We start from the raw sequence: 27,605 nt of genomic DNA on the forward strand, positions 1-27,605 counted from the left end.
CTAAATGTTTGATAGAATTTGCCTGTGAAGCCATATATGGTCCTGGACTTCGTTTGTTGGAAGTTTTCTAATCACAGTGTGAGTTTCATTAGTTGTGATTGGTCTGTTCATCTTTTCTATTTCTTCTTGGTTTAGTCTTGCAAGATTGTACTTTTCTAAGAGTTTTTTCATTTCTTCTAGGTTGTCCATTTTATTGGCATATAGTTGCTAGTATTAGTCTCTTATGGTCCTTTCTATTTCTGTGATGTCCATTGTAAGTTCTTTTTCACTTCTAATTTTATTGATTTGAGTCCTTTCTCCTTTTTTCTTGATGAGTCTGGCTAAGGCTTTATCAATTTTGTTGGTTTTTTTCAAAGAATCAGCTTTTATTTTCATTGATCTTTTCTATGGTTTTCTTCATTTCTATTTCATTTGTTCTGCTCTGATGTTTATGATTTCTTTCCTTCTGTTAACTTTGGGTTTTGCCTGTTTTTCTTTCTCTAGTTGCTTTAAGGGGTAAAGTTAGGTTGTCTATTTGAGATTTTTCTTGTTTCCTGATGTAGGGTTGTATTGCTATAAACTTCTTTTTAGAACTGCTTTTGCTGTATCCCATAGGTTTTGGATTATTGTGTCTTTGTTATCATTCGCTTCTAGGTATTTTTTAATTTCCTCTTTGCTTTCTGCAGTGATCCATTTTTTGTTTAGTAGCATGTTATTTAGTCTCCACGTGTTTATGTTTTTTGTGTTTTTTTTTCTTGTTGATTTCCAGTTTTATAGCGTTATGGTCAGAAAAGATGTTTGATATGATTTCAATTTTCTTAAATTTACTGAGGCTTGATTTGTGGCTCAGAATGTGATCTATCCTAGAGAATGTTATGTGTGCACTTGAGAAGAATGTGCATTCTGCTGATTTTGGATGGAATATTCTATAAATATCTATTAAGTCCATCTGGTCTAATGCATCATTTAAGGCCTGTGTTTCCTTATTGATTTTCTGTCTGGATATCTGTCCACTTACAGCAGATACTTTTTTTTTTTTTTTTTTTTGCTTTTTAGGGACGCACCCACAGCATATGGAGGTTCCCAGGCTAGGGGTCGAATCAGAGCTACAGCTGCTGGCCGACGGCACAGCCACAGCAATGCCACATCTGAGCTGCGTCTGTGACCTACACCATAGCTCATGGCAACACTGGATCCTTAACCCACTAAGCAAGGCCAGGGATCGAACCCTCAACCTCATGGTTCCTAGTCAGGTCTGTTTCTGCTGTACCACGATGGGAACCCTTATAAGTGGGTTGTTAAAGTTCCCCACTATTATTGCATTGTTGATTTCTCCTTTTAAGGCTGTTGACAGTTGCCTTATATTTTGAGGTGATCCTATGTTTGGGCATATATATTTACAATTATTATGTCTTCTTCTTGGATTGATCCTTTGACTGTTATTTAATATTCTTTTTTGTCTCTTATAATATTGTTTATTTTAAGGTCTATTTTGTCTGATATGAGTATTGCTACTCCAGCTTTCTTTCTTTTCTTTTTTTTTTTTTTTGTCTCTTTGCCTTTTCTTGAGCCGCTCCCGCAGTGCATGGAAGTTCCCAGGCCAGGGGTCTAATCGGAGCTGTAGCCACTGGCCTACACCACAGCCACAGCAACTCGGGATCTGAGCCGCATCTGCGACCCACACCACAGCTCACTGCAAAGCCAGATCCTTAACCCACTGAGCAAGGCCAGGGAACGAACCCGCAACCTCATGGTTCCTAGTTGCATTCGTTAACCACTGCGCCGTGATGGGAACTCCCACTCCAGCTTTCTTTTGATTTCTGTTTGCAATGAATATTTTCTTCCATCCTCTCAGTTTAAGTTTGTATGTGTCCCTAGAACTGAAGTGGGTTTCTTGAAGACAGCATGTATATGGTCCTGTTTTGTTTTTTTTTTTAATTTTTTTTTTGTCTTTTGTCTTTTGTCTGTTGTTGTTGTTGTTGTTGTTGCTATTTCTTGGGCCGCTCCCGCGGCATATGGAGATTCCCAGGCTAGGGGTCCAATCGGAGCTGTAGCTACCGGCCTACGCCAGAGCCACAGCAACTCGGGATCCGAGCTGCGTCTGCAACCTACACCACAGCTCACGGCAACGCCGGATCGTTAACCCACTGAGCAAGGGCAGGGACCGAACCCGCAACCTCATGGTTCCTAGTCGGATTCGTTAACCACTGCGCCATGACGGGAACTCCTGGTCCTGTTTTTGTATCCATTCAGCCAGCCTGTGTCTTTTAGTTCGGGGCATTTAGTCCAGTTACACTTAAGGTAATTATTAATATATATGTTCTTGTCATTTTCTTAATTGTTTTGGATTTGATTTTGTTAGTCTTTTTCCCCCCTCTTCTCTTGTAGTTTTTTTTTTTTTTTGCCTTTTCTAGGGCTGCTCCAGAGGCATATGGAGGTTCCCAGGCTAGGGGTCTAATCAGAGCCGTAGCCGCCGGCCTACACCAGATCCCCAGCAACGCAGGATCCCAGCCTTGTCTGCGACCTACACCACAGCTCACGGCAATGCCGGGTCCTTAAAAGGGCAGGGATCGAAGCTGCAACCTCATGGTTCCTAGTCGGATTCATTAACCACTGCGCCACGATGGGAACTCCTCTCTTGAAGTTTTATGACTGTCTTTAATGTTGAGTTTGGATTGCTTTTTCTTTTTTTTTTTTTTTTCTTTTAAGGGCTGCACCTGCAGCCTATGGAAGTTCCCAGGCTAGGGATTGAATCAGAGCTGTAGCTGCTGGCCTATGTTGCAGCTCACAGCAATGGCAGATCCTTAACCCACTGAGTGAGGCCAAGGATCAAGCCCATATTCTCATGGATACCAGTTGGGTTTGTAATCTGCTGAGCCACGACAGGAACTCCTGGATTGCTTTTTCTTAATTGTGTATCTATTGTAAATTTTTGGTTTGCAGTTACCATGAAGTTTAGATATAGGGGTCTATATATATACCAGATTTTTTTAAGTTGTTAGTCTCTTAATTGCAAACACACTTCCAGTATCCTGTATTTGTACCCTCCTCTTATCATGATTTCTGGTTTTGGTAGCATAATTGTGAATGATTTCTTACCTTTACTATATGTACACCTTCATTGGTGAGGCTTGTCCTTTATAATGCTTTTTGTTTCTAGTTGTAGCCTTTTCTTTTCTACCTAGAGAAGTTCTTTTAGTATTTGTTGTAAAGCTGGTTTAGTGGTGCTGAATTCTCTTTGCTTTTGCTTATCTATAAAACTTTTTATTTCTCCTTCACATCTGAATGAGAGCCATGCTGGATATGCTGTGGGACTTCTATTTTCTATTTTTTTTTTTTTTGGCAGCACTCACAATGTGGAAGTAACCACACTACTGTAGTGACCCAAGTCAGCAGTGACAACGCCCAATCCTTAACCTGCTAGGCCACCAGGGATGTCCTATTTTCTATTTCTTTAATTATTAGCGATGTTGTACTTTTTTCCCATGCTTGTTTATTGTTATCATTTTCTTATGGTTAACTCTTGTGTGTTTGACAGTCCCAGCATTGTTTATAACTGTGTGACTTTCTTGCACAATAAGGTGATCCAGGCTCTTCTTATACTTTCCTTGTAGTCAGCCATTTTTCTGAGGAGCCCTAGTTCCATATAATAGGAAATATTTTTTAAAAGCTAAGGTCTGGGGGAGTTCCCATTGTGGTGCAGTGGAAATGAATCTGACTAGTAACCAGGTTGTAGGTTTGATCCCTGGCCTCGCTCAGTGGGTTAAGAATCTGGTGTTGCTGTGAGCTGTGGTGTAGGTCATAGATGTAGCTTGGATCCTGCACTGCTGTGGCTGTGGCATAGACCAGTGGCTATAACTATGATTCGACCCCTAGCCTGAGAACTTCCATATGCTGTGGGGGTATGGCCCAAAAAACCAAAAACAAACAAAGAAACAAAAAAACCCACCAAAAAACTAAGGTCTGGGGGCTAGTTGTTCTCTTTGCAATTGTCGTGCAATTCTCTGCCACTGCTTATTATATCTGCATAATACACCTTTATTGTTCTAGGCTTTCTCAGTACATACATATACATACGTGTGTGTGTGCGTGTGTTTGCATTTGTTTTTTTCCCTTTTTAGTGTGCGTTTTGTCCCTCCCCTACCTTCAGTGTGATTATGTTATTTGTTTTCAGTACAGTTTAGTTTATTTGTTTTGTTGTGGTTTTTTTTTTTTTTTTGCTATTTCTTGGGCCACTCCTGTGGTATATGGAGGTTCCCAGGCTAGGGGTCTAATCGGAGCTGTAGCTGCTGGCCTACACCACAGCCACAGCAACGCAGGATCCGAGCCGCGTCTGCAACCTACACCACAGCTCATGGCAACGCCAGATCCTTAACCCACTGAGCGAGACCAGGGATTGAACCCACAACCTCATGGTTCCTAGTCGAATTCATTTCTGCTGTGCCACAGTGGGAACTCCTGATTTTATTTTTTTAGTATGTGAAACATTAATGTGGTTCTAAAACTAGAACTGCAAAAAGGTATTAACGGAGTTCCCATCTTGGCTCAGTGGTTAACAAATCCGACTAGGAACCATGAGGTTTCGGGTTCGATCCCTGGCCTTGCTCAGTGGGTTGAGGATCCGGCGTTGCCGTGAGCTGTGGTGTAGGTTGCAGATGTGGCTCGGATCCTGCGTCGCTGTGGCTCTGGTATTGGCCAGTGGCTACGGCTCTGATTAGACCCCTAGCCTGGGAATTTCCATCTGCCATAGGAGCGGCCCTAGAAAAGGCAAAAAGACAAACAAACAAACAAACAAAAAAAGGTATTAACATAGAATATCTCTGCTCCACATTTCTATCCCATTCTAATGGCTACTTTTCTCATTATTCTTTCCCCTTTGAGTGTACCCATTCCCAGTTGATAACCAGTTGATAGTTTGTAAATTAATCTTCGTGTGTTGTGTGTGTGTGTGTGTGTGTGTGTGTGGTTTTTGTTTTGCCACTGCTTATTATATCTGCATAATACACCTTTAATTGGATATTTCATTCTCCTATGAATGGACATTTAAGTTATTTCCAGTAGTTTTGAATCACCAATGAGTAACCTTATGTATATGTATTTTTGTGTTATTGAAGGCATATGTTTCTTTTATTTTGACTTACAATATCTAAAAAATTCAGATTCACCTAGGTGAGTATTTGTTAATTATAACAGTTTTAAAATAGCTCACTTGCAGTCTCAAGCTGTTCTTCAGTTAAACTGAGATGGAAGCTTTAAAAAAGAGAAGGAATTTTTGCTTCAAAATGGAACCAAGAACACTATCTAATAGTGTGTGCTACTTATAGATTTAGAAGAAACCAAATGGGAGTTCCCATCGTGGCTCAGTGGTTAATGAATCTGACTAGGAACCAGGAGATTTCGGGTTTGATCCCTGGTCTTGTTCAGTGGGTTAAGGATCCAGCGTTGCCATGAGTTGTGGTGTAGGTTGCAGATGCGGCTCGGATCTGGGGTTGCTGTGGCTCTGGCGTAGGCTGGTGGCTACAGCTCTGATTAAACCCCTAGCCTGGGAACCTCCATATGCCGTAGAAGCGGCCCTAGGAAAGGCAAAAAATAAAAATATTAATATTTTTGAGATATATTCATAATACATGCAGGTCTAGTTTATTTCTTTGAATTGTCCTACGTTTCTGTTACATGAGTATATTATACTATGTAATATATCATTCCCTTTCTGATAGACCTTCAGATTTCTGTCAACTAGGATGTTGACTACTCTAAGTAGTAGAAAACCTGACTCAAGAGTTGTTAAGGGTGGCAACTGATTGGATCTGGCCCAGGTTGCAGGCTGTGGAAGAATTCACTCAAGTCAGAATAGAAAACAGAGAAAGATGGATTTATTGCACACATTGCAAGGAAGTAGAGGGCTGGCAGCAAAGGAAGCTGTCCACTCCCCATTATCTGCCCAAGTTCGCTGTTTTCCATGTTTGCAGAGGGCCAGCTCTGTATAGGTTCCTGCTACATAAGCTGGGGATTGTTGGATTGATGCAGATGAGGCAGTTCTTATTGGTTGAAATTGAGATGGTTCCTTGTGTAAAATGGCTTCCACAAGAGTGATGTAAATTTTTGTTTGTTTGCTTGTTTTTTGTCTTTTCAGGGCTGCACCCACAGCATATGGAGGTTCCCAGGCTAGGGGTCTAATGGGAGCTACAGCTACTGGCCTATGCCACAGCCACAGCATTGCCAGATCCGAGCCACGTCTGCAACCTATACCACAGCTCATGGCAACGCCGGATCCTCGACTCACTGAGCGAGGCCAGGGATCGAACCCACAACATCATGGTTCCTAGTCGGATTTGTTTTCTCTGAGCCACAACAGGAACTCCCCAAGTGATGTAAATATTAATGAAATTTATTATCTCACATCTCAGAGCCTAGAAGTGAGATGGTCTCCAAGTATCTATGATCAGGGGCCTCACCCAGCTATTTTATGTTTTTTCCTCTTCTAGGCTGTGTATTAGTTATATGTTGTTATGTTACAAATTACTTCAAAACTTAGTGTCTTAAAATATAAATGTGGTTTTTGTGGGTCAGGAAATTAAGTGTGGCTTACCCTGGAGGTGCCTTTGACTTAAGGCCTCTTATGAGGTTGTGGTCAAACTCTGTCTTTAAGGGGTGTGGGGGTGGGTCTCTCCATGTGATTGCCACATGAGCTGGCATTTGGATTCCCCCAAAGTGAGCAAATTCAGAGGGTGAGAATGTCCAGGAAGAAAGCCAGTCTTTTTATAATCTGGTCTTGGAAATGACATCCCAGCACTTCTGCCATAGTATATTTTTTAGAAAGTAAGCCCACCCTAAAGGGCAAGGAAGAGATTACCCCAGAATGTGATTGCCAGGAGGCAGGATGATTGGAGGGCATCTTAGAGGCTGCCTACTATAGGCTCGGTCCTCTCAGAGTTGTAAGATGGCTGCTAACAACAATTGCATTACTGTGTGTGTATATGTATACATATGTGTATATATTATATGTGTATATATATGTATTATTTTTTATTGAGGAAAAATTCATTGTAGCCAGTTTAAAGGGTACAATAGGTGGCTTTTAGAACATTCACAATGTTGTACAACCATCACCACTACCTAATCCATCTTACATCTGTATCACTCCAAAGAGAAACCTGGTACCCAGTAAGCAGTCACTCTCCACACTCCCCTCCCTAGCCCCTGGCAACCACTGATCTACCTTCTGTATCTAAGGATCTGCCTATTGTAGATATTTCATATAAGTGGAATGTTACAACATTGTGGCTTTTCATCAACATTCTTTTCTGAAGTAAGATACTTCTGAAGTAAGATACTTCAAGAGGACATCTGTGGTTTTCCCACTTCCTGATTCAATCAACATGTTTTGGGTATTTATTTTTGACTAGGTTCTTTACTATTTGCTAGAGTTATATGGAGCACGTCCTCAGAAAGATCACAAATCTTACAGAATATATGAGTACATACAGTAGATAATTATAGTATACAATGAGTGATTGAATGTCTCAGCAGCTGAGGAAGCAAGCAGGAGAAATGACCTGGGGTTAGAGGAGGCAGAAGAATTGGTTGAGATGGATTGTGGAGAATCATTTGGAGGTGGGCGACTTGAGGGGATAGTAAAAGGGCATTCCAGAATTAAATGTTACCAAAAAAGTACTAAGAATAGTGTACCTGTAGTTCCACCACCCAACTGTTAACATTTTGTTTAGGTTTCTTCTTTTGTTTTATTTTTATTTATTTTTTGTCTTTTTGCTATTTCTTGGGCCACTCCCGCGGCATATGGAGGTTCCCAGGCTAGGGGTCGAGTCAGAGCTGTGGCCACTGGCCTGCGCCAGAGCCACAGCAACGCAGGATCCGAGCCGCGTCTGCAACCTACACCACAGCTCATGGCAACGCCGGATCGTTAACCCACTGAGCAAGGGCAGGGACGGAACCCGCAACCTCATGGTTCCTAGTCGGATTCGTTAACCACTGTGCCATGACGGGAACTCCTCTTCTTTTGTTTTAAAGAAATGACACATCTGTGGTTAAGTCCTATTTATTCCTCCTTCCCATCCATCCTGGTTTCCACCCCTGCCCACCCTCATGTTCTCAGATTATCATGATGTGTATCCATATATTCATCTGGTTCATTTTCTATAGTTTACATGTATAAATTTTCCGTAATCAGTAATACGGTCATTCTATGTATTTTTAAATTTACGTAAATCATTTTACATGTATATTTGTCAGCATGTTGCTATTTCTTTTTTTTTTAAGAATTTTTTTTATTTTTATTTTTTGGCTTTTGTCTTTTTTTGTTGTTGTTGCTATTTCTTGGGCTGCTCCCGCGGCATATGGAGGTTCCCAGGCTAGGCATTGAATCGGAGCTGCAGCCACCGGCCTACGCCAGAGCCACAGCAACGCGGGATCCGAGCCGCGTCTGCAACCTACACCACAGCTCACGGCGATGCCGGATCGTTAACCCCACTGAGCAAGGGCAGGGACCGAACCCGCAACCTCATGGTTCCTAGTTGGATTCGTTAACCACTGCGCCACGACGGGAACTCCCAGCATGTTGCTATTTCAAGAACTCTTTTGAGCTGTCAAATGTTGATACCATAACACTCGTTTATTAGTTTTTTTGTTGTACTGTTGTATTGTACAAACATATGTTTTATTCGTTAATGTCTTACTGTAGATTTCCTTTGCTTACATTTTTTGCAAGGAAGTGAGCCTGAACATGAATATGTCTTCCTTGGCCCACCTGTAGACACAAAATTGCCAGGTCATAAAATGCACATTTTAAATTTCACCTAAAGTGACTGTTCTAATTTTGTGCTTCCACCTGGCATCTCTAAGAGTTTCCGTATCCCAGATTCTCCTCTTCTGAAATAGTCAGACGTTAACACATCATTCCAAGGTAATTTTTTAAGTGGTCATATGAACAAATAGTTTCAGTATAACTTTAGATACGTGCAAAGACAGGGCCAGAGCAGGCTTGATGTGGCAGAGACTTTGAAGGGCTCACTGTAGGGTTTTGGGAACCCTGTTGATACTCTTTGGTTTCCCTCAAAGGGCTAGCAAATGATAAAGCAAACGAACAAACTAAGAGAGCACCGTCTGCCCTCGGAGACGGGGTCGGCGCCTGGCTGATGACTCCCCCCCGCCTCGCACAGTTGGTGTCTCCTGGAGGCACATCCCCCCACAGTGCGGGTTGGTTCCGTCCCCAGACGCCGGCGCATGCGCCCTCCCCGAGCGCGCGTCTCCTCTCGCCGTTCCTCTGCTTCGCGAGCGCAGGCCTCCCCGCCCCCAGCTCCTGACGTGTTTCGGACGCTCGGGAACCGCTTTACCCGGGAGGAGGAGCTTCGCGAAGCGTCGTGGGCCGGTGGGTGAGTATCTGCGGCCTCCTCACACCTCTTACTGGCCTTCTTCCCGCCCCCTTCTCCTCCTCCTCAGGGGGGCCGCGGCTCGCTCTTCACTGGAGGGGCGCTTCTGACGCTGGGGCAGGGCTCTCTCGACGCTGACGTGGGTCTCTCGGGACGCTGAGGTGGGCGCCCCCGACCCGACGGCTCTTTGGAGTCTTAAGGGGGGCCCCTCAGGTTACTGGTCCGCGCCTCCCGTCGCCAGGGAGGCCTGTCGGGACGCCGGGTGGGCCTCTCGGGACGTCGGAAGGGCTTCCGTCCTCGGGTGCAGGACACGCGCCCCTCACTCAGAGGGTGCGGCCTTCATCCTCCGCTGGGTCCCCTCGGGCCGTTCTGGCTCGTCGGCTCCTCCTCGAAGGTATCTTCCGCCTGAATACCCGGTTTCTCCTCACGCTCTCTCCCTCCTCCAGGCTGCTGATTTGTTGGTGAGTGGTCTGGTTTTTTGACCAGAAATAAAGATTTTCCTTGGAAATTCTTATCTTTTCCCCCTTTCTCCTCCAACCGAACTAGTATGTTTCCGCGTTTTAAGGTAGTAGTGTTTCAGGCCTTTACATATACTCATTTATTGAATCTTCACTGATAGCCTTATGAGATGGGTACTTTTCCTAATTTTACAGATTAGATCATTGAGGATTAGAGATTGGTTGAGCTGGTTTTGAATCCAGCCAGCCTGACTGCAATATTCTTGTATTTAGTTACTGTGTCATGCTGAGTATAAATAACAGCCAGGAGGAGTTCCCAGGTGGCTTAGCGGTTAAGGATTCGGCGATGACACTGCTGTTACTCGGGTTCAATCCCTAGCCCAGAAACTTCTGCAATTTCGGGTCATGACCCAAAACAAAAAATCACCCAGAGAGTGTCCGTTGTGGCTCAGCCGGTTAAGAACCCAACTCGACTAGTATCTATGAGGATGTAGGTTGGATCCCTGGCTTCTTTTGGTGGGTTAAAGTTTTGGGCGGAGTAGGTCACGGATGCCTTTGGGATCTGGTGTTGCTGTGGCGTACGTAGGTCTGTCCCTGCAGTTCCGATTGGATTCCTAGCGTGGGAACCTCCATATGCTGTGGATGCGGTGCTTAAACAACAACAAAAACAACACAGGAAAAAGTGAAAGTTTTTGCCACCGTCTTTATTTTTACTTGACAGAGGCAATGCCTTTTATTTGAATCAAAGAATGTCTTTTTGGAATCAGACATTTGGAACTTCAATTTCCAATATAGTCTTCTGAACTTAAGAAATCATGGTTTGATTATGAATGTTTCCTAACGTGTAAAATCGTGGTAGAAACAGTGTAAAATAATGATGCCTACCCCGTAGAGTTATTGGGAGGAATAACCTGTATAATGTGTAAGGTACTTAAAATAGTGTCCAAGGACTTAGTAAACAAGTATGCTTTGTTACTCAGAGTGTGTTTGCATTCTGTTTTTACACACTTGTCCTAATCTGAGGCCGACTATAAACTGGGAAATAGAGGGTGTGTGTGTGTGTGTGTGTGTGTGTGTGTGTGTGTGTAGGGGTATGGGTGTGTGTTTACCTTTTAAATTTTTATTTTTATTTTTTTATTTATTTTTAATTGTATTTTAATTTAAAAAAATTTTTATTTATCATTATTTACTTATTTTTGGCCCCACTTGCAGCTTGGGTAAATTCCTGGGCCACAGATCAAACCCTCCCCGCAGCAATACCTGAACCACAGCAGTGGTTACTACTGCTGGATCCTTAACCTGGTGAGCCATCAGGGAACTCTACATTTACCTTATTTTATCTTACTTACTTACTTTATTTATTTATTGTCTTTTTAGGGCCGCCCTCGCAGCATTTGGAGGTTCTCAGGCTAGCGGTCCAATCAGAGCTGTAGCTGCCAGCCTGTATACCACAGCCACAGCAATGCAGGATCTGAGCCACATCTATGACCTGCACCACAGCTCACAGCAATGCTGGATGCTTAACCCACTAAGCAAGGTCAGGGATTGAACCCGAATCCTCATGGATACTAGTCGGGTTCATTAACTGCTGAGCCACGACGGGAACTCCTGACCTTTTTTTAAATTGGAGAAACAGTCAAGCTTATATGATCACTTGATAAACAGCTTGGTACTAAATAGTTGCCTATCTAGAGGTAAGAGTCATTCATAGAGGACTGTTATTAAGGTCCCTTTGCCCCCAAGCTTTCCAAGCAGTGGTTTTGTGTGTGTGTGTGTGTGTGTGTGTGTGTGTGTGTGTGTGTGTGTTTAGGGCTGTACCTGCAGCATATGAACTTTCCAGGCTAGGGGTCAAATCGGAGCTGTAGCTGCCAGCCTACACCATAGCCACAGCAGGATCAGAGCCGCATCTGCAACCAACACCACTGCTCACAGCAACACCAAATCCTTAACCCACTGAGCGAGGCCAGAGATTGAACCCACATTCTCATGGCTGTTAGTTGGGTTCCCCACAACGGGAACTCCTTTTTTCCTTTTTTGGAGTAATCGAATAATTAAACAATTTGAGAAGTTTGTAATAACACCGTTAAGATTGTTCTTTTAATTTTTATTTATTTATTTTGGCTACACCTGTGGCATATGGAAGTTCCTGGGCTAGGGGTTGATTCAAAGCTGCAGCTGTAGGCATATGCCACAGCCACGGCAACACTGGATCCAAGCTATATCTGCGACTTATGCCACAGCTTCTTGCAAATTGGATCCTTAACCCAGTGAGTGAGGCTAGGGATCCATACCACATCCTCACAGACCCTTTTTTGAGTTCTTAATCTGCTGAGCCACAACAGGAACTTGTTTTTATTATTATTTTTTTTGGATGCACCTGCAGCATGTGGAAGTTTTGGGCTGGAGTTCGAACCTGAGCCATGGCAATGACAGTGCTAAATCAACTGCTAGACCACCAGAGAACTCCCAAGGTTTTTTTTGTAAATCAGTGACCATTTAAATCAGTGATTCTCTGCTTTGGTTATAAAGTAAAATCATCTGTGGATTTTTTTTTTTAATTTAGGTATAATTCATATAACATAAAATTCACTGTTTTCACCATTTTATTTTATTTTTATTTTTTTGTCTTTTTGCCATTTCTTGGGCCGCTCCCGACGCATATGGAGGGTCCCAGGCTAGGGGTCAAATTGGAGCTGTAGCCACTGGCCTACACCAGAGCCACAGCAACTCGGGATCCGAGCTGCATCTGTGTTTTCACCATTTTAAAGTGTACAATTTAGTGGCTTTTCATTCATTCTTCCTTTTTTTTTTTTTTGTCTTTAGGGCCACACCCACGGCATATGTAGGTTTCCAGGCTAGGGGTTGAATTGGAGCTACAGCTGCTGGCCTACACCACAGCCATGGCAACTCGGGATCTGAGCCGCATCTGCAACCTACACTGCAGCCCACTGAGCAAGGCCAGGGATCAAACCTGCATCCTCATGGATATTCGTCGGGTTCGTTAACCACTGAGCCACGACGGGAACTCCTTCATACATTCTACTTACTCACCTTTCACCACTTTTTAATTCCAAACATTTTCAGCACCCCTCAAGAAAATCCCATATCCATTAAGCAGTCACTCCTCATTTCTCATTCCTCCAGCTTCTAACAGTCTTAATATGCTTTCTACCTTTGTAGGTTTGTCTATTCAGGATTTTTCATATAGAAAGAAGCATGTAATATGCAGCCTTTTTTGTCTGGCTGCTTTTCACTCAACATAATATTTTCAAGATTCATCCTGGAGTTCCCGTCGTGGCTCAGTGGTTAACGAATCTAACTAGGACCCATGAGGTTGTGGGTTTGATCCCTGGCCTTGCTCAGTGGGTAAAGGATCCGGCGTTGCCATGAGCTGTGGTGTAGGTTGCAGACGCGGCTCAGATCCCGTGTTGCTGTGGCTCTGGCATAGGCTTGGCAGGTACAGCTCCGATTAGATCCCTAGCCTGGGAACCTCCATATGCTGTGGAAAGCGGCCCTAGAAAAGGCAAAAAGACAAAAAAAAAAAAAAATTTTCAAGGTTCATCCATATTGTAGCATGTATCAGTATTTTTTTTTTTAAAGCTAACTAATATTGCATTGTATGGATGTTATTACATTTTGTGTATCCATTATTTGGGTTATTTTCATTTTTTGCTATTATAATAATTGCAGTTAGGAGTATTTAAGTTCAACTTTTTGTTTGAATACTTGTTTTTAACTTTCTTGGGTGTTTACCTGGGAGTAGACCTGATAGATGCATTTTATTTTTAAGTTAAATTTATTTACTTTTTTTTTTTGTCTTTTGTCTTTTGAGGGCCACACCTGAGGCATATGGAGGTTCCCAGGCTAGGGGTCCAATCGGAGTTGGACCAGAGCCACAGCAATGCCAGATCCGATCTGTGTCTGCGACCTACACCACAGCTCATGGCAATGCCGGATCCTTAACCCACTGAGCAAGGCCAGGGACCGAACCCGCAACCTCATGGTTCCTAGTTGGATTCGTTTCTGCTGCACCGTAACGGACACTCCTGAAAGTTTTTTATCTTAGCTGTGCTTGTGGCATTTGGAGCTTCCAGGGTCAGTGATTGAACCTGAACTAAAGCAGTGACAACACCAAGTCCTTAACCAGTAGTCCTCAAGAGAGCTCCTAGATATATTTTAATTTTTTGAGGAGTTGCCAAGCTATTTGCCACAGCAGCTGCAGAATTTTATATTCTCACCAGCAATGGATAAAATGTTTAATTTCTCTGCATCCTTGCCAACATTTGGTATTCCTTTTTTTTTTTTAAACAATTTTGGAGTTCTCTGGCACAGTGAGTTAAGGATCCGGTGTTGTCACTGCAGTGGCTATGGCACATGTTTGATTTCCGGCCCTGGAACTTCCACGTGCCAAGGGCATGGCCAAAAAAAGAAAAAAATATCAAAACAACTTTATTGAAATATAGTTTACTTACCATATAATCAGGCACTTAAACTATACAGTTGAAATTAAAAAATAGAACTGCCATATAATCCAGCAATTTCACTTTTGAGTATTTATTCAAAGAAAACAAAAACACTAATTTGAAAAGATATGTGTACACCAGTGTTTTGTTTTGTTTTATTTGTTTTTTTGGTCTTTTTAGGGCCATACCCATGGCATATGGAGATTCCCAGGCTAGGAATTGAATCAGAGCTGTAGCCATTGGCCTGTGCCACAGTCATAGCAATGCCAGATCTGAGCTGCATATTCAACCTACACCACAGCTTAATGCCGGATCCTTAACCCACTGAGCGAGGCCAGGGATCAAACCTGCATCATCATGGATGCTAATCAGATTTGTTTCTGCTGAGCCATGATGGGAACTCCAGGACACCAGTGTTAAATGTAGCATTCTTTAATCAAGATATGGTGGTAACATGAATGTCCATTGATAGGTTACTGGATAAAGAAGTAGTGTTGCAAAAAGACCAAAAAAAAAAAAAAAAAAGGAGTTCCCGTCGTGGCGCAGTGGTTAACGAATCCGACTAGGAACCATGAGGTTGCGGGTTCGGTGCCTGCCCTTGCTCAGTGGGTTAACGATCCGGCATTGCCGTGAGCTGTGGTGTAGGTTGCAGACGTGGCTCGGATCCCGTGTTGCTGTGGCTCTGGCGTAGGGCAGTGGCTACAGCTCCGATTCGACCCCTAGCCTGGGAACCTCCATATGTCTCGGGAGTGGCCCAAAGAAATAGCAAAAAGACCAAAAAAAAAAAAAAAGAAGTAGTGTACACACACACAATGGAATATTGCTCAGCTATAAAAAATTGAAATCTTGCCTTTTGCAGCAACATGGGTAGATCTAGAGAGTATTATGCCAAGTGAAATAAGTCAGAAAAAGACAAGTGTAAATGTGTGATCTCACTTATATGTGGAATCTAAAAAACAAAACAAACTTCTAGGTACAGAGAACAAACTGGTGGTTACCAAAGGGGATGGGGGATTAGAGGTGGGGCAAAATAGAGGAAAGGGATTGAGGTACAAATCTCTAGTTAAAATAAATAAGCCATGAGAATGTAAGAGATAGCATGGGACTATGGTTAATCTTATTTTAATAGTTTTGTGTGGAGACATGAGTTACTAGACTTTTGGTGATCATTTCATAATGTATGCAAGTGTCAAATCACTATTAATATGCCTGAAAATAACAATATGGTACATCAATTACATTTCCAATTAAGAAATAAGGTATGTGATTGAAAAGTATACAATTTTCAAACATTTCATTACCTCAAAAAGAAATTTCCCTGCCCCTTAGTGCAACCCTTCCGACCCCCCAGTCCTTAACAACTACTAATCTACTTTTTATCTTTATAGATTTGTAATTCTGGACATTTCCTATAAATGAAATGCAATATGTGGGATTTTGTAACTGTCTTCTTTGACTAAATATATTTTCAAGGTTTATTAATGTTGTAGCATGTATCAATACTTTATTCCTTTTTTCCTCCCACCTTGACTGCTGCACTGTTTTACCTTCCCATCAACAATATATTAGGGGGGAGGAGTTCTCGTCGTGGCGCAGTGGTTAACGAATCCGACTAGGAACCATGAGGTTGCGGGTTTGGTCCCTGCCCTTGCTCAGTGGGTTAACGATCCGGCTTTGCCGTGAGCTGTGGTGTAGGTTGCAGACGCGGCTCGGATCCCACATTGCTGTGGCTCTGGCATAGGCTGGCAGCTACAGCTCCGATTAGACCCCTAGCCTGGGAACCTCCATATGCCGAGGGAGCGGCCCAAGAAATGGCAAAAAGACAACAACAACAACAAAAAACCCCCCCAAAAAACCCAATATATTAGGGGGGACTTCCCTTCGTGGCTCAGAGGAAACAAATCTGACTAGTGTCCATGATGACACAGGTTTGATCCTTGGTTTTGCTCAGTGGGTTAAGGCTCTGGCATTGCTGTGATTTGTGGTGTAGTTCACAGTCGGGTCTTGGATCCTGTGTTGCTGTGGCTGTGGCATAGGCCGGCTGCTATAGCTCTGATTTGACCCCTAGTCTGGGAACTTCCATATGCCACAGGTGTGACCCTAAAAAGACAAAAAAAAAAACCCAAACTAAAACAATATATTAAGGTTCCATTTTCTCTATATCCTTGTCAGCACTTGCTATTTTCCATTTTTTTATAGCCATTATTAATCTTCACCTTCGCTTGATGACTAATGCTGTTGAAAATCTTTTCATGTGCTTATTGGCCATTTGTATATCTTCATTGGAGAAATGTGTGTTCGTGTTTTTGCTCTTTTATTTTCCTTTTTCTTTTTTACTTTTTCCGCTGTACCTGTAGCATATGGAAGTTCCTGGGCCAGGGATCAAATCTGAGCTGGAGCTGTGACCTGTGCCACAGCTGCAGCAATGGTGGATCCTTAACCTACTGTGCTGGGCCAGGGATTCAACTGGCACCTCCACAGAGACAAGCTGGATTGTTAACCCACTGCACCACAGTAAAACTCCTCTTGCTCATTTTTTCTTTTTTTTTTGTCTTTTTGTCTTTCTAAGGCCGTACCCTAGGCATGTGGAGGTTCCCAGGCTAGGGGTCCAATTGGAGCTGTAGCCGATGGCCATGCCACAGCCACAGCAACATAGGATCTGAGCCACATCTGCGACCTACTCCACAACTCACAGCATTGCTGTGATCTGTAACCCATTGAGCGAGGCCAGGGATCGAACCCATTCCCCATGGATGCTGGTCGGTTTTGTTAACTGCTGAGCCATGATGGGAACTCCTCATTTTGTTTTTTAACTTTTAATGAAAAATTTTTTTATTAAAGTATAATTAATTTACAGCATGTCAATTTCTGCTGTACAGCAAAGTGACCGACCCAGTCACATACATATATATGTATGCATACATATATATACACATACATCATACACATTCTTTCTCATATTATCCATCATGTTTTATCACAAGAGATTGGATATAGTTCCCTGTGCTATACAGTAGAACCTCATTGTTTATCCATTCTAAATGTAATAGTTTGCTACTAATCCCAAACTCTTTGCTCATTTTATAATTGGTTTATTTGCCTTTTTACTCGAGTTACAAGTGTTCTTTATATACTCTATATACAATTCCTCTATTACAAAGATGCTTTGGAAATATTTTTCCCATTTTTTTTTTTTTGTCTTTTTAGGGCCACACGTGTGGCATATGGAAGATCCTGGGCTAGGGGTCAAATTGAAGCAACACCTGATCCAAGTCACATCTGTGGCCTATGCCGAAGCTTGTGGCAACGCTGGGTCCTTAACCGACTAAGCAAAGCCAGGGATCAAACTTACATCCTCACAGACACTATGTTGGGTTCTTAACCTGCTGAGCCACAATGGGAACTCCCTTTTCCATTCTTTTTTATTCTTTTTAAAAAATTTTTCTTAATATTATGGTTTGGTGCACAGAGATTTTTAATAAGGTAAAGCCCAATTTATTTTTTTCTTCTGTTGCTTATGCTTTTGATGTCATATTTGACAGCTGTTTACCTATCCAGGATCACAAAGATTTATGCATATGTTTTGCTTAACAGTTTTATAGGTTTTGCTCTTTCGTTTCTGTGACTTGTTTCATGCAGTCCTTCATTATGTGAGGCAGAGGTCCAATTTCATTCTTTTGTGTATGGATATCTAGTTTTCTAGTAACATTTGTTGAAAAGACTGTACTTTGCCCATTGAATTATCTTGATACTTGTATCAAAAGCAGTTGACAGTAAATGTGTGGGTTTTTCTGGACTCTCATTTCTTCTATTCAATTGATTTTTTTTTTGTCTTTTTTAGGGCCACACCCACAGCATATGGAGGCTCCCAGGCTAGGGGTCGAATCGGAGCTACAGCTGCCAGCCTACACCACAGCCACAGCAATGCCAGATACGAACCACGTCTGCAACCTGCACCACAGCTCATGGCAACGCTGGATCCTTAACCCATTGAGCAAGGTCAGGGATCAAACTTGCAACCTCATGGTTCCCAGTTGGATTCATTTCCGACGCGCTACGACGGGAACTCCTATTCCATTGATCTTTTTTTTTCTCTTTTTGTGCCAGTGCCACACTGTAGCTGTGTAGTATGTTTGGAAATTGAGATGTGAGTCCTTCAACTTTGTTACTTTTTTAAAAATTGTTTTGGTTATTCTAGAACCTTGCTTTTCTCTGTGAATTTTAGGATCAACTTATCTATTTTTACAAAAAAGCCAGTAAGAATTTTCTAGGGATTGTGTTGTATCTATAGAGCAATTTGGGGAATATTGCTGTGTTATAGTATCAGAATTTCTATATCCAGCACAAATGAACATCTCCTTAGAAAAGAAAATCATGGACTTGGAGAAGAGACTTGTGGCTGCCTGATGGGAGGGGGAGGGAGTGGGAGGGATCGGGAGCTTGGGCTTATCAGACACAACTTAGAATAGATCTACAAGGAGATCCTGCTGAATAGCATTGAGAACTTTGTCTAGATACTCATGTTGCAACAGAAGAAAGGCTGGGGGAAAAATGTAATTGTAATGTATACATGTAAGGATAACCTGACCCCCTTGCTGTACAGTGGGAAAATAAAAAAAATAAAAAAAAAGAAAGAAAAGAAGAAAGAATTTCTAATTCATGAATATGAGATGTCTTTACATTTACTTAGATCCTCTTTTAAAAAAATTAAAAAAAAAATAAAGTATAGTTGATTTACAGTGCTGTGCCAATTTCTGCTGTACAGTGAAGTGACCCAGTCATGACATATATATTCTTTTTCTCCTACTTAGGTGTTCTTTTATTTTAGTAATAAAGTTTTCAGTTGCAAATCTTGCACTTTTGTTAAATTTACTCATGAGAATTTTTTTTTTTGTCTTTTTTGCTATTTCTTGGGCCGCTCCCACGGCATATGGAGGTTCCCAGGCTAGGGGTCGAATCGGAGCTGTAGCCACCAGCCTACGCCAGAGCCACAGCAATGGGATCCGAGCCACGCCTGCAACCTACACCACAGCTCACGGCAACGCCAGATCGTTAACCCACTGAGCAAGGGCAGGGACCGAACCCGCAACCTCATGATTCCTATTCAGATTCGTTAACCACTGCACCATGATGGGAACTCCTATTTTTGATGCTGTTAGAAGTCGAATTTAAAATTTTTCATTTTTGGATTGTTTACTGCTAGTAGATAGCAGTACTGCTGATTTTTGTATATTTACCTTGTATACTGCATTTTTTCTGAACTCGTTCATTAGTTATAACAACTTTTTAGTGGATTTCTTAGTTTTGTTTTTTTTTTTTGTCTTTTTAGGGCTGCACCCAAGCTATGGGTCTAATCAGAGCTACAGCTGCCAGCCTAGGCCACAGCCACAGCAACGTGGGATCTGAGCCACATCTGCGACCTACACCACAGCTCACAGCAATGCCGGATCCTTAACCCACTCGAACCCAAGTCCTCATGGATGCTAGTCAGGCTCGCTAACCACTGAGCGATGATGGGAACTCCGAGGCATTAGAATTCAAAAAAATTTTTTAGATAAATAATATGTAGTTAAGAGAACCTGCTAGGAGTTCCTATGTGGCTCAGTGGAAATGAACCCGACTAGTATTCATGAGGATGCAGGTCTGATCCCTGGCCTGGCTCAGTGAGTTAAAGGATCTGGCCTTGTCATGAGCTGTGGTGTAGGTTGCAGACACAGTTTGGATCCCATGTTGCTGTGGCTGTGGCCTAGGCCTGCAGCTGTAGCTCCGTTTTGACCCCTAGCCTGGGAATTTCCATATACCTACCACACCTGCAGCCCTAAAAAAAAAAAAAGAATTAACCATTTAAATTTAATGTTTAAGGAACCAGGATAAATTTAATTATGTTATTCCTATTGAAATTCCCCTAAAGATATGAGATTTATATATATATGTATTTTTCCTTATTGAAAAAAATATAAATTTAAATGAGTAGTAGAAAAGTCCAGAGATCCAGTTTTACTACTGTTAGGTGGATATCTTTCTTTTTTACAGACAACATCTGGGAAACTTTAAGTAAATCATTTAATCATGTATTTCAGACAAAAAGATGCCACGGAGAAAGAAAAAAGGTAAAGAAGCCTCTGGAGCTCAGAACGTAGAGAAAAAAGATGCAGAAACTGCCAGTTCTGTCAGTGTGAAGAAGAAGCGTCGAATTGAAGATGGATTCATTGTGATATCTGATAGTGATGGAGAGGTTAGTTTTCAGAGGAGTGGAGCTCTGGGTCTCACACCAGGCCTCCTCATTTATGACTGGTTTGTTTTGTAAGACTATACGTTATTGACACTTTGCCAGACCACGCAATTTTTACTTAACTTCATTTTTTGTTTTTTTTTTCTTTTTAGGGCCATACCCACAGCATATGGAGGTTCCTAGGCTAAGAGTTGAATTGGAGCTACAGCTCCTGGCCTACGTCACAGCCACAGCCATAGCCATGCAGGATCCAAGCTGCATCTGAGACCTACATCACAGCTCATAGCAACGCCAGATCTTTAACCTTAGTCGGATTCATTCCATTGCACCACAATGGGAACTCATTTACTTAGCTTCATTTTGATTTGTAAATGAAATTAAGAATTATTTAAAAGAAAGTAAGTCATACTATTTGGTCTAGGATGAATCATAACTCCTGAGTTTTGTAATATATTAATCCAAGGTGATACTTTAAAACTATTTGAATAAATCAAATGTAAATCTTAATTTTCATATGTATGGAATGTGAGAGAAAGCAAATGGAAATGCTTTTTAAATCTCTAGATACACTCTACCCAGTGTGGTAGCACTAGCCACCTGTAGCTCTTTAAATTTAAATTAATCGGAGTTCCCGTTGTGGCGCAGTGGTTAACGAATCCGACTAGGAACCATGAGGTTGTGGGTTTGGTCCCTGCCCTTGCTCAGTGGGTTAACGATCCGGCATTGCCGTGAGCTGTGGTGTAGGTTGCAGACGCGGCTCGGATCTGGCGTTGCTATGGCTCTGGCGTAGGCCGGTGGCTACAGCTCTGATTCGACCCCTAGCCTGGGAACCTCCATATGCCGCGGGAGCGGCCCAAAGAAATAGCAAAAAGACACACACACACACAAAATAAATAAATTAATTAATTGAAACTAAATAAAAGGAAAAAATCTGTTCCTCTCTTAGACTAGTCACACCTAGTGTTTGTTGTGTTAGCCCAAGTATAGAGCATTTCCTTCATTATAGAAAGTTTTGTTGGGCAATGCTGTATCGATCTTAATATCTTTCCTTTGTTCCCTGTTTCCATTTATTTACTGGAGATTTCTGTCTGTCTATAGGTCACATCCAGTAAGGTAGTGGATTATTTTTTCGTCCAAGTTTATCTCTTCACTTCTTTTTTTTTTTTTAAGGGCTGTACCCGAGGCAAATGGAGGTTCCCAGGCTAGGGGTCACATCAGAGCTACAGCTGCTGGCCTACGCCACAGCCACAGCAGCACAGGACCTAAGCCGCATCTGTGACCTACACCACAGCTCATGACAATGCCGCATCCTTTTTATTTATTTATTTATTTTTCCACTGTACAGCATGGGGGCCAAGTTACATATACATGTATACATACTTTTTCCTCCCATTGTTGTGTTTCGATGTAAGTATCTAGACATAGTTCTCAATGTTATACAGCAGGATTTCATTGTAAATCCATTCCAAGAGCAATAGTTTGTATCTGTTAACCCCAAGCTCCCAATCCCTCCAACTCCCTCCCTCTCCCCCAAGGCAGCCACAAGTCTGTTCTCCAAGTCTATGATTTTCTTTTCTGTGGAAACGTTCATTTGTACTATATATTAGATTCCAGTTATAAGTGATATCATATGGTATTTGTCTTTCTCTTTCTTGTTTCACTCAGTATGAGAGTCTCTAGTTCCATCCGTGTTGCTGCAAATGGCATTATGTCATTCTTTTTTATGGCTGAGTAGTATTCCATTGTGTATATATACCACACCTTCCTAATCCAGTCGTCTGTCGATGGACATTTGGGTAGTTTCCATGTCTTGGCTCTTTTGAATAGTGCTACAATGAACATGCGGGTGCATGTGTCTTTTTCTAGGAAAGTTTTGTGTGGATATATGCCCAAGAGTGGGACTGCTGGGTCATATGGTAGTTCTGTGTATAGTTTTCTAAGGTACCTCCATATTGTTCTCTATAGTGGTTGTACCAGCTTACATTCCCACCAACAGTGCAGGAGGGTTCCCTTTTCTCCACACCCCCTCCAGCACTTGTTATTTGTGGACTTATTAATGATGGCCATTCTGACTGGTGTGAGGTGGTATCTCATGGTAGTTTTGATTTGCATTTCTCTAATAATCAGGGATGTGGAGCATTTTTTCATGTGCTTGTTGGCCATCTGTATATCTTCCTTAGAGAACGGTCTATTCAGGTCTTTTGCCCATTTTTCCATTGGGTGGTTGGCTTTTTTGGTGTTGAGTTGTATAAGTTGTTTGTATATTCTAGAGATTAAGCCCTTGTCCATTGTATCATTTGAAACTATTTTCTCCCATTCTGTAAGTTGTCTTTTTGTTTTTTGTTTTCTTTGCTGTGCAAAAGCTTGTCAGTTTGATTAGGTCCATTGGTTTATTTTTGCTCTTTCTTTTTTTTTTTCCTTTTGTCTTTTTGCCATTTCTTGGGCCACTCCCGTGGCATATGGAGGTTCCCAGGCTAGGGGTTGAATCGGAGCTATGGCCGCTGGCCTACACCACAGCTCACGGCAACGCCAGATCCTTAACCGACTGAGCAAGGCCAGGGATTGAACCTGTAACCTCATGGTTCCTAGTCAGATTTGATAACCACTGAGCCACGACGGGAGCCAATTTTTGCTCTTATTTTTGTTGCCTTGGGTGAATGACTTGAGAAAATATTCATGAGGTTGATGTCAGAGAATGTTTTGCCTATGTTCTCTTGCAGGCATTTGATGGTGTCTTATATTTAAGTCTTTCAGCCATTTTGAGTTTATTTTTGTGCATAGTGTGAGGGTATGTTTTAGTTTCATTGATTTGCATGCAGCTGTCCAGTTTTCACAGCAATTCTTGCTGAGTAGATTTTCTTTTTCCCATTTTATGCTCTTGCCTCCTTTGTCAAAGATTAATTGACCATAGGCATCAGGGTTTATTTCTGGGTTCTCTATTCTGTTCCATTGGTCTGTATGTCTGTTTTGGTACCAGTATCACACTGTTTTGATGACTGTGGCTTTGTAATATTGCTTGGAGTCTGGAAGAGTTATGCCTCCTGCTTGGTTTTTGTTCCTCAGGATTGCTTTGGCAATTCTGGGTCTTTTGTGGTTCTATATAAATTTTTGGATTGCTTGTTTTAGTTCTGTGAAAAATGTCATGGGTAGTTTGATAGGGATTGTATTGAATCTGTAGATTGCTTTAGGTAGTATGGCCATTTTTACAATATTAATTTTTCCAATCCAGGAACATGGAATATCTTTCCATTTCTTTACGTCATCTTTAATTTTCTTGATTAATGGTTTATAGTTCTTGGCATATAAGTCCTTTACCTTCTTGATCAGGTGTATTCCGAGGTATTTGATTTTTTGGGGTGCAATTTTAAAAGGTATTTTTGTATTCCTTTTCTAATATTTCATTGTTAGTGTACAGAAATGTGACTGATTTCTGGATGTTAATCATATATCCTGCTATTTTGCTGAATTTGTTAATCAGTTCAAGTAGTTTTTGGGTTGAGTCCTTAGGGTTTTCTATGTATGGTATCATGCTGTCTGCATACAGTGACAGTTTTATCTCTTCTCTTCCTCCTTGGAAGCCTTTTATTTCTTTTGTTTGTCTAATTGCTGTGGCTAGGACTTCCAAAACTATGTTGAATAGCAGGAGTGAGAGTGAGCATCCCTGTCTTGTTCCAGATTTGAGTGAGAAGGCTTTCAGTTTTTCTCCATTGAGTATTATATTTGCTGTGGCGTCGTCCTAAATGGCTTTCATTATGTTAAGGAATGTTCCCTTTATACCCGCTTTAGTGGGAGTTTTTATCATAAATGGATGTTGGACATTGTCAAATGCTTTTTGTGTATCTATCGAGATGATCATATGGTTTTTGACGTTTCTTTTGTTAATGTGGTGTATGACGTTGATTGATTTGCGTATGTTGAACCATCCTTGTGAACCTGGGATGAATCCCACCTGGTTATGGTATACAATCTTTTGATGTGTTGTTGGATTTGGTTGGCTAGAATTTTGTTGAGAATTTTTGCGTCTATATTTATCAAAGATATTGGCTGATAGTTTTCTTTTTTGGTGGTATCTTTGTCTGGTTTTGGAGTTAGGGTGATGGTGGCATCACAGAATGTCTTTGGGAGTGTTCCTTCTTCTTCAAACTTTTGAAAAAGTTTAAGGAGGATGGGCACCAGATCCTCTTTTTATGTTTGGTAGAATTTGCCTGTGAAGCCATCTGATCCTGGGCTTTTATTTGTAGGGAGTGTTTTTATGACGTATTCAATTTCATTTCTAGTGCTTAGTCAGTTCAGTTGGTCTATTTCTTGATTCAGTTTTGGCAGGCTGTAAGATTCTAGAAAGTTGTCCATTTCTTCTGGATTGTCGAATTTGTTGGCATATGGTTGTTCATAGTATTCTCTTATGCTTTTTTGTATTTCTGCAGTATTTGGTGTGATTTCTCCTTTTTCATTTCTAATTTTGTTTATTTGGGTTCTTTCTTTCCTCTTCTTAGTGAGTCTAGCTAGAGGTCTGTCAATTTTGTTTACCTTTTCAAAGAACCAGCTCTTGGTTTTATTAATTTTCTCTATTGTTTTTTGAATCTCTATTTTATTGATTTCCTCTTTGATCTTTACGATTTCCTTCCTTCTGCTGACTAGGTTTTTTGTTCTTTTTTTCTAATTCATTTAGGTGGTGGGTTAAGTTGTCAATTTGAGATTGTTCTTCTTTTTTGAGGAAGGCCTGTATTGCTATGAATTTCCCTCTGAGCACTGCTTTTGTGGCATCCCATTGATTTTGAGAGGTTGTAACTTCATTATCATTTGTCTTGAGGTATTTTTTAATTTCCTTCTTCATTTCCTCATTGACCCATTGGTTTTTTAGTAGCATGTTGTTTAGTCTCCATGTAGTAGGTTTTTTCTCATTTCTTTTTCCGTGGTTGATTTCTAGTTTCATGCCATTGTGGTCAAAGAAGATACTTGAAATACTTTCTATGCTCCTAAATTTGTTGAAAGCTTTGTGCCCCAATATGTGATCAATTCTTGAGAGTGTTCCATGCATACTTGAGAAGAATGTGTATTCTGATTTTTTTGGGTGTAGTGTCCTGAAGATGTCAATTAAGTCTAACTTTTCTATTGTCTCCTTTGGGATCTCTGTTGCTTTATTGTTTTTCTGTCTAGAGGATCTGTCCATTGATGTGAGTGGGGTGTTAAAGTCTCCTACTATGATTGTATTCCCATCAGTTTCTCCTTTTATGTGTGTTAATATTTGTTGTATGTATCTGGGTGCTTCTATATTTGGGGCATATATGTTGATGATAGTAATATCTTCTTCTTGAATGGATCCTTTAATCATTAAATAGTGTCCTTTTTGTCTTTCTTCATGGCCTTCATTTTAAAGTCTATTTCGTCTGATATGGGTATTGCAACTCCTGCTTTCCTGTCATGTCCATTGGCATGAAATATTTTTTCCCATCCCCTCACTTTCAATCTGTTATGTGTCCTTTGTCCTAAGGTGAGTTTCTTGTAGGCAGCAGGTTGAAGGTTTTTGCTTTTTTATTCAATCAGCCACTCTGTGTCTTTTGATTGGAGCATTCAATCCATTGACATTTAAGGTGATAATTGATAGACGATTATTTATTGCCATTTTAAACCTCGTTTTCCAGTTGATTCTATGATTCTCCATTCTTCCTTTCTTTTTTTGGTTGGATGGTCTCCAATTATTTTTGACTTGAGTGTTTTTCTTTTCATTTTTTGTGAATGTAATGTTTGGTTTCAGTTTGTGCTTGCCCTGTTTTTTAAGTATGTTAACCCCTTCCTATAATTGTGTGGTTTAGCCTGATAGTCCTGTAGGTTCAAACACTTCATTACCATACTAAAATTTAAAAAAGAAAATTAAAAAAGCATCTATTTATTTCCTTACTTCCCTTGCCCACATTTTATGATTTTGATGTCTCTTTTTTTTCTTTTTAATTTTATTTTGTTTTAAACATCTTCATGATTAGATCTGTATGCTGGCTTATTTGAGTGACTGTTCTCTGATTGTGGTTTCCTCCTCCATCCTAGTTCTTATCTCTCTCTCTCTCTTTTTTTTTTTTTTTAATTTAGAGAAGCCCTTCCAATATTTCCTCTAGAATGTTTTTTATTTTATTTTATTTTATTTTTTTGTCTTTTTGCCTTTTCTAGGGCTGCTCCTGCAGCATATGGAGGTTCCCAGGCTAGAGGTCTAATTGGAGCTCTAGCCGCCGGCCTACACCGGAGCCACAACAACGCAGGATCTGAGTCGCGTCTGCAACCTACACAATAGCTCACGGCAACACCAGATCCTTAACCCACTGAGCGTGGGCAGGGATCAAATCCGAAACCTCATGGTTCCTAGTCAGATTCGTTAACCACTGCGCCATGATGGGAACTCCTAGAATGGGTTTTGTATTGCTGTATTCTTTTAGCTTTTGTTTGTTGGAAAGTTTTTATTTCCCCTTCTGTTTTAAGTGATACTCTTGCTGCATAGAGTGTTCTAGGTTATATATTTTTTCCTTTCAGCGCTTTAAATATCTCTTGCCATTCCCTCCTGGCCTGTGGAGTTTCTGTAGAGAAATCAGCTGATAGCCTTATGGGGTTCCCTTATAATTGACACTTTGCTTTTCTCTTGCTGCCTTTAGGATCCTCTCTTTATCATTAACTTTTGGTATTTTTATTATGATGTGTCTTTGTGTGGGTCCATTTGGGTTCAACTTGTTTGGGGCCCTCTGTGCTTTCAGTATTGAAATCAGTATCATTTAGATTTGTAAAGTTTCCAGTGATAATTTCTTCAAATATATTTTCAGTCCCCTTATATTTTTCTTCTCCTTCTGGAAGTCCTATTATGCATAGATTGGCCCACTTTATATTATCCCATAGGTCTGTTATATTGCTTTCATGATTTTTCATTTGGTTTTCTGTCTGCTGTCCTGTTTGGGTGATTTCCATTATTCTATCTTCCACATCACTAATTCATTCTTCTGCATCATTCATTCTGGTTTTTACTGCCCTTAGCTCAGTTTGCATCTCTGCAAATGAATTTTTTCTTGGCTCCTCCTTATATTTTCTAGTCCCTTTCTGAGGGAGTATG

General features: G+C 41.2%; 1 protein-coding gene across 8 annotated transcripts in view; it reads left to right on the forward strand.

The window, feature by feature from the left end:
• Positions 1–27,605, forward strand: part of UIMC1 (ubiquitin interaction motif containing 1) — a 136,622-nt gene that overhangs the window by 14,173 nt on the left and 94,844 nt on the right. Inside the window, exons 1-2 of one of the 8 annotated variants that reach the window (XM_047778021.1) lie at positions 9,235–9,368; positions 20,367–20,521. In XM_047778021.1, coding sequence (XP_047633977.1) covers positions 20,375–20,521 — 147 coding nt within the window. In that variant the 5' untranslated portion in view covers positions 9,235–9,368; positions 20,367–20,374. The other 7 variants (XM_047778022.1, XM_047778016.1, XM_047778020.1 and 4 more) reach the window with 7 other exon arrangements.

The sequence above is a fragment of the Phacochoerus africanus genome, chromosome 4 (assembly GCF_016906955.1).
Source record: "Phacochoerus africanus isolate WHEZ1 chromosome 4, ROS_Pafr_v1, whole genome shotgun sequence".
NCBI classification, from domain to species: domain Eukaryota; kingdom Metazoa; phylum Chordata; class Mammalia; order Artiodactyla; family Suidae; genus Phacochoerus; species Phacochoerus africanus.